At 40.8% G+C, this 8,148-nt stretch overlaps 1 protein-coding gene across 12 annotated transcripts in view; it reads right to left on the bottom strand.

The window, feature by feature from the left end:
* Positions 1-2,409: 2,409 nt before the first annotated feature.
* Positions 2,410-8,148, bottom strand: part of RNF38 (ring finger protein 38) — a 154,222-nt gene continuing 148,483 nt past the window's right edge. For all 12 annotated transcript variants that reach the window (XM_010369951.2, XM_030919402.1, XM_010369952.2 and 9 more), the window contains one exon: positions 2,410-5,813. In XM_010369951.2, coding sequence (XP_010368253.2) covers positions 5,751-5,813 — 63 coding nt within the window. In that variant the 3' untranslated portion in view covers positions 2,410-5,750. The remainder of the gene's footprint in view (positions 5,814-8,148) is intronic.

The following is an 8,148-nucleotide window of genomic DNA, read 5'->3' as shown; positions in this document are numbered from 1 at the left end:
AATGTTTTAAAATCATACTGTAGTTTGTTAAGGCATGCAATAATAGTAAATCGTCTTGGGATTATCATGAGTAACGTTCAGTTCTTTAGAAACCAGGTAGCTTTGCATAGTTCTGGTCTAGACCTATGCCATCTAACTTGGTGGCCACTATGCAGATATGGCTACTGAGCATTTGAAATGTGGCTGGTCCAAATTGAGATGCACTGTCAATGTAACATACACACTGGATTTCAAAGACTTGGTATGAGAAAATGTATCTTAATATTATAGTAGAGGCCGGGCGCGGTGGCTCAAGCCAGTAATCCCAGCACTTTGGGAGGCCGAGACGGGCGAATCACGAGGTCAGGAGATCGAGACCATCCTGGCTAACATGGTGAAACCCCGTCTCTACTAAAAATACAAAAAACTAGCCGGGCGAGGTGGCGGGCGCCTGTAGTCCCAGCTACTTGGGAGGCTGAGGCAGGAGAATGGCGTAAACCTGGGAGGCGGAGCTTGCAGTGAGCTGAGATCCGGCCACTGCACTCCAGCCCAGGCGACAGAGCAAGACTCCGTCTCAAAAAAAAAAAAAAAAAAGTAGAAATATTTTGGTATATTGGACTGAATATTAAAAATAATTTCAAGTTTTCTTTCTAATGTGGCTAATTACACTTTATTGAATGGCCTTGTTCATCCAGTTCATTGAAGTGTACAAGAGAGCTGAAACATTTAGCTGTGATGTGATCCTCCCATTCATAAGAATCTTATCCTCCCCGGCTGGGCATCGTGGCTCATGCCTGTAATCCCAGCACTTTGGGAGCCTGAGGCGGGTGATGAGGTCAGCAGTTTGAGACCAGCCTGGCCAACATGGCATAAACCCTGTTTCTACTAAAAATGCAAAAAATTAGCTGGGTGTCATGGCACACGTCTTTAATCCCAGCTACTTGGAAGGCGGAAGCAGGAGAAATCACTTGAACCCGGGAGACGGAGGTTGCTGTGAGCCGAGATCACATCACTGCACTCCAGCCTGGGGGAAAGAGCAGGGGAAAAAAAACAAAACAAAAACCACAACTCTTTTCTAGGGAGTGACACAGGACGCCACTACCCAAGCAGAGGAAGAAAGCTAGCTTTTATGTATGCTTCTGCATGGAAAGGCCACATAGCCTATGCTTACAGGCCCTTGGCCAGAACCATGCCCCTCCATGACTTATTTAAGTAGGGTGACTTGGGTAGTCATGGGTACTTAGCAGTAAATGCCTTTGTCATAAGACATGGCGTAAGTTTTGGGTTTCTAGAAACATTCAAAGTTAAACACAAGTACTCTTCTACGTATGTTGGAAAAAGGACGGAAAAAAATCAGGATGTGGTCACTTCTGTCAGATGAGTACTGGAGCCAGTCAAGAGGGTAAAATCTTAATTAATATAGCATATGCATAAGTATATCATTTTTATTTTCTTCCTTTTTTAGTCAAAGGAAAACTATAGAAACATATGGAAAATGACAAGCAGAGGCTCCTCTTTCCATATTATGTTGACAGGAAGTTGTACATAAACTGTAGCTAATGTGGACAAATCTGACTAGCCGTCTATTGCAGTCTTCTTTCCCACCTCTTATGGTTAACATATATAGAAAAGAACTAGTTGAATTCTAGTTACATCTTCCCCCTCGCCCTTCCCAAGATGGAGTCTTGCTGTCACCCAGGCTGGAGTGCAGTGGCACGATCTCGGCTCATTGCAACCTACGCTTTCCGGGTTCAAGCGATTTTCCTGCCTCAGCCTCCCAAGTAGCTGGTATTACAGACATGTGCCACCATGCCTGGCTAATTTTTGTATTGTTAGTAGAGACGGGGTTTCACCAGGTTGGCCAGGCTGGTCTTGAACTCCTGACCTCGTGATCTGCCCAACTTGGCCTCCCAAAGTGCCAGGATTACAGGTGTGAACCACTGCACCCGGCTTTTTTTTTTTTTCTCCCTTTAGAGACAGGGTCTTCTTGCTATTGCCCAGGCTGGACTGCAGTGGCACAAATATAGCCCACTGTAACCTCAAATTCCTGGGCTCAAGTGATCCTCCAACCTCAGACTTCCAAGTAGCTAGGACTATAGGTGTGCGCCACAAGGCCCAGCTAATTTTTAAAACATTTTTGTAGAGATGGGGGTCTCACTATGTTGCTTACATATCTCTACTGTTCAAATGCATACACATGTTTGGCTGTACTCTTTCTGCTATCTTCTTGGCCTTTATAAATATGTACCATATGTTCCGTATGTTACAATGCTAGTTACTTTTGCATTTCTAAGTTGTTTACACAAATGTAGAAATACAGAATCTGGCAGCCAGTAATTCAACCCAGCTCTATCTTCCTGCTGCTATCTCTCCATCCCCATGCATATACAACCCTTCCCCATCCCTAACACAGTGACATGAAACAACAAATGTTTTAAGTGTACATCATACATTTATTACCAACAACCCTCTCAACTCCAAAATTGGGCACAGGGATTAAAAATAAAAATTCATTGCACTACTTAGTAAAGCATTACTAGTAACTTTCATAAAAAATGTACAAACTTTGTTAAAAATTTATCAAGCCTTCAAATGATTTGGTTACAGATATTTATAATACATACATTTAAAACTATATGTTAACTGATACAATGGAATATGATTTGAGAAAATGACTCAGCAAATGATTCCAAAAAACACCCCTGTGAGCTTTCACAATCGGAAACAAACGGCAAAATGAGGTAACCAAATGTACCAACAGGGGGACAAACAGCTTTCTAATGAAAAGGCCCAAAGATATCTGCGAAAAATATTCTCACAAGTGAGTCGGTAGATCTCATTCAAAATTATTATTCTAAGAGGCCCAAATTTAAGAATCTTAACAAATCACATTTCAGATAGTATATAAAATCTAAATATGCTTTCACATTTTCCAGATTTTGCTCAAAAAATTAAGGACAGAAAATCCTAGTATGAGATCTTGATACCTGGAGGCCTTATTTTTTTGAAGGGTGGGGATTAAAAAAAAAAACACCAAAGATGACAATTCATGCCAAAAAACAAGAACTCACAAAAAACCCACAGCTGAGTTAAGGTGGTAAAGCCAATATTATTTTAGGAGGAAAGAGGACGAAGGCCATGAACCATCATCTGCCTGCTATCTGGTGCATCACCCAAGGTGAAAATGGCTGGGCACAAATAAACTGTTCTCTTTTGCTAGCCACAAAGCTGCTCACTGTGGCAAGCCTGAGCTGGTCAGAATACGTGTGTGTGTGTGTTCCTGATACACACTAACCACAATAAGCAAATCTGCACACATCTCTATGAGCCCCACGCAAAGAAAAGACATTCCCACAGAGAGATCAGTCACAAGAGTGCAACAACGAAATTCAAGACTTTACCAAAACAGACCCTGCTGCCTCCTAAATTGCCAACTGCCTCTCAAAAATTTACAGAAAAAGGGACAGAATTCATACAGGGAGGGAAGAAAAAGCTGCTACTCCTAGTCATTAGTACAATGTGCCGTGTTAATTAGGTATCTCTATATAAATTAGAAAAAGTGCTTTACTTGCATGCTTCAATAAAATGAATACTAAGTGTAGTAGTGTTATGTTAGATCTGTACAGATATAAATTTTTTGCAGCTATATAAAAGTGTATAAGATGGGCTTTTGCCATTTTAAACATGATTTTTTTCATTAAAAAAGATTAAACTATACGTGATTTGTATGTAGCTGATTATTATGCCAAGAATTTTGGTCTTTAACACACTTTTTATTCATCAGGAACAGGTGAGGGATATCCTAATGATTTAAAAGTAACATGTGCATTTTTACCACTGTTTAGATGTATTTCTGATGCACTGACAACCTAGGGGCAAACAGAGTGTGCAAAACCCTACGTGTACGACTAGATAGAGGCAACAGTGTCTCAAAAAGGGCAAAATTGTGCTTCTGTGAATTGACTTTACTTAACTCTAGGCTGTGATGAGCTTATAGACACTTCAAGGGAGGGCAAGCAGCATGGCAGTAACAAGTAGTTAACACTGTCTGAGTGGAAAACTGACACAGAACCAACTGAAAGTTGAGTGGGGCTGGCAGCAAGTTATCACAGTCCTGACTGGAATAATGCAGCTTGTGCTATTGCAAACAAAGCAATTACATCAACTGCAGAAGAGGCAGACAATGTTGAATACACTAAAAGAATGAGAAAGTAATTTAAACATTGCTGGAAAAATGACTTTAAACAATCTGAATTATGCTCAAAGAACCTACTAAAAAAAACCCCACACAGCTATGTGTTAGATCAACTAAATGAAGGTCAATTCCTGTTTAACAGCATTATTTTTTATACAAAAATCAAATCTTCATTTATACTGCAAGTATTCTGGACACCTGTTGTATTAAACTTTTCTCATTCAAACAAAAATTAAAAGGAAAAGCGATAAAACATCAAAACAAATCAGGTCTAAGGAACATGAGCTGTAATAGCACTTGATCCATCCTGAAACAGGGGTTTCGATGAGAAGCACATGTGATGAAGGAAGAACTAGACAACTTTCAGAACTGGAGTCTGGCAAGTGAATTAATATGGACAGAAATATAGCTTTCTTAAAACAATTTAGTTGCCCACAGGAGCTTGAACACAGAACACATATCAGAAGTCAAGCTGAATTAACAGATTTTGTTCTGGTGGAAGTCAACGAGGTGAGACTTCATGGGACTAGTGGTCTTCTTAGAAATATATTAATCAAATATCTTCAGAATAGACTACAAATCTAAACATTAAAAAAAATCACAGGTACTTTCTGTAAGAAACTGGAAATGTAAAGGAAAAAAAGTATCAACATTCAAATCATTGATTGAAATGCTAATATTGCTAACTGATGATGTATGATATTGCACCTTCTTTTTGGAAACAGCAAGTTGGAGATTTTAAAATTTCCACAACAGAATCAAAAAAATCAGGTTCATGGAGTGAGAATTTGTTACACTTTTTTTTTCCTTAAGTGACCTACTTAGGACCACCAATAAAGAGAAGGTGACAGCTGCCTGAAGCAAAGGAAGAAGGCTTTTCTCATTCCATTCATTGGGAGGGAAGGGGATGGAGTATTCAATGCTTGTAATTGATGCACCCTCAGCAATCAGTGTGCAACAGCAAACACAAGGGGAAAAAAACCAGTGTACAGTACTAGTGCTGTTTAAATAACACACCAGATTATACATTGCAGCATAATTAAAACTACACACACATTCTTGGTACATGCTGGTATATAGGATCTCATACACACGTTAGCTACCATGCCCTCTCACAAGTAGTTGTGCACTCTCACACAGATACACTTATCACCAACAGTCATACGCTGCATTCATTTCCACTCACAGTTTCTGAAGGCTCTATATAAGGTAGATTGCTATATCATCTGTAGCTACCACTTTTTATAAAAGCACATGCTAAAAGATCACGTCCACTGTAATCTTGCAGCAACACTCGGAATGATCACACAAAAACCAGGGAATGTTAGTGCACACACAAAATTAAGCTAAAGAAAAAGTCTTTGGAGTTCCAATCACACGGTTAGTATAACAATCCCATAACTGTGAAGACTAATTGTAAGCTTTTATAGTTGATTAAGTCACACAGTGCAAAGAAAGGTCCATTGACCCTTTTGGTAAAGGGAGGGCTGGAAGCCACACAGATTAAGTTCAATGGATAGTCCGTATATACATGTGATGAGGAACACCCAAACTAAATTTGTGCTTCTTAGGTTGGTCATTCTGAATCCCGATGCACTTCTGAAGCATCAGCTCGGCAAATTGGGCAAGTACGATTTGCCTACAAAACAAAAGGGAAAACTTGTTTAAATTGTGACATATACAATGAAACACATTAAAAGCAATGGAACTACTTTTACTTCCCACAGTTTTTACATTCTTTGTTCCTCTGAAGAGGTACAAAGCAATTTGTGTCTTTTTTTAACCCACAAACCTCCGAATTAGCCCATGAATTTTTTTTTTGAGATGGAGTTTCGCTCTTGTTGCCCAGGCTAGAGTGCAATGGCACGATCTTGGCTGACTGCAACCATCGCCTCCTGGGTTCAAGCGATTCTTCTGCCTCAGCCTCCCGAGGAGCTGAGATTACAGTGCCCACCACTATGCCTGGCTAATTTTTGTATTTTAGTAGAGACGGGGTTTCACCATGTTGGTCAGGCTGGTCTCAAACTCCTGACCCTTGGGTGATCCACCCACCTCGGCCTCCCAAAGTGCTGGGATTACAGGTGTGAGCTACCACACCTGGCCACCATGAATGATTTTTAGTAGGTCTGTTAAAATATACAAACAAGATTCACCAGTTTGGACCAAGTTAACAACTGACATTAAAGTAACACCTTGGTTAGTCTTTTTTTTTTTTTCTTTTTTGAGACAGGGTTAAACCCTGTTGTCCACAGGAGCACAGTGGCATGATTACAGCTCATTACAGACTTGAACTCCTAGGCCTAAGTGATCCTCCTGCCTCAGCTTCCTGAGAACCTAGGATTAACAGGTGTGTGCCACCACACCCAGCCAATTTAAAAGACAAGGGTTTCACTAAGTTGCCCAGGCTGGTCTCCAACTCCAGGCCTCAAACTATCCTTCTGCTTTTGCCTCCCAAAATGCTGGGATTACATGCCTGAGCCACCATTTCTGGCCCCTTGGCTATTCTTAATGGAATGAAGTCACAGAAAACATTTAGTGGTACTGAGGAAAGCTTGACTGTAAAATAGGTGACTGGATCTATACCATAGCTCTACTTACTCACCTGGTTCCCTGGCTCCTAAATTTGCTTTTCTCCATTTCAACAAATGGGACCATAATTTGTGGAGTTGCTAATGCCAGAAACATAAGCATCACCTGTTCTCCTACTTCCTACAACCCATTCAGCACATATTATTTCTGCATTATGGTAATTCTCAAATCCGTCCCTCTTTTCATCCAGTTGCCACTATCCATTCTCTGGCCCACCACGTCTTTATTCTATCTCCCTGTCTCTCAGAAATGACCTCTTCTTTTTTTTTTTTTTTTTTTTTTTTTGTGAGACGGAGTCTTGCTCTGCTGCCCAGGCTGGAGTGCAGTGGCCAGCTCTCAGCTCACTGCAAGCTCCGCCTCCCGGGTTCACGCCATTCTCCTGCCTCAGCCTCCCGAGTAGCTGGGACTACAGGCGCCCGCCTCGTCGCCCGGCTAGTTTTTTGTATTTTTTTTTTTTTTTTTTAGTAGAGACGGGGTTTCACCGTATTAGCCAGGATGGTCTCGATCTCCTGACCTCGTGATCCGCCCGTCTCGGCCTCCCAAAGTACTGGGATTACAGGCTTGAGCCACCGTGCCCGGCCAGAAATGACCTCTTCTACTCCATCCTCCAACAGTGGCCAGAAATCCTTCTAAAACAGTCTGTTATATCCTTCCCAAATGCTTTCAGGATCACACCTAAACTCCTTCACGCTTCAGAGTGGCTTCAAGCTGGTCATTGATTTTCTCTCTGAACACCTTTTCTTTTCCCACTCTTCCTCACATTCCAACTATCAGCCACATGGAACTTGTGGTTTTGACTGTTCTCTGTGTGCACATGTCAGGGATTTGCAGATATAATGCTTTCCTTTTAAAATAATTTAAGACTCTTTGTCTTCAGGATTGAGTTTGGGCTAACTTAGATACTATGGAACTGTGCTCCCTCAGAACTGACTTTTAACTCTATCTTCCTCTCTAAATTGTGAGGTTACCTAGTTTTATCCAAATCAGAACACTTCATTTAAAAAATAACAAATTTGACTATATAAATTTTTTTTATAGTCATGGAGCCACTGCAACCCAGCCTATTAAAGTTCTTTTACTGTATCACATTTTTATTCTACTGTTACAATTTGAGATTATGAAACTATTAAGAGTAAAAAAGCAGATTTTGTAAACTTTTTTTTTTAAACATTAAATAGCCAGGTGCAGTGTATAACCCCAACACTTTGGGAGGCTGAGGTGGGAGGACTGCTTGTGCCCAAGAGTTCAAGACCACTCTGGGCAACATAGTGACACCCCGTCTTGCTTGAGCCTGGGACGTCAAGGCTACATTGAGCCATGACTGTACCACTGCACTCCAGACTGGGCGACACATTGAGACCCTGTTTCAAAAAATATATACATAA

Source organism: Rhinopithecus roxellana, chromosome 16 (assembly GCF_007565055.1).
Source record: "Rhinopithecus roxellana isolate Shanxi Qingling chromosome 16, ASM756505v1, whole genome shotgun sequence".
Lineage (NCBI taxonomy): Eukaryota > Metazoa > Chordata > Mammalia > Primates > Cercopithecidae > Rhinopithecus > Rhinopithecus roxellana.
The sequence above is the reverse complement of the archived record's forward strand: the minus strand, read 5'-3'. Positions and strand labels throughout refer to the sequence as shown.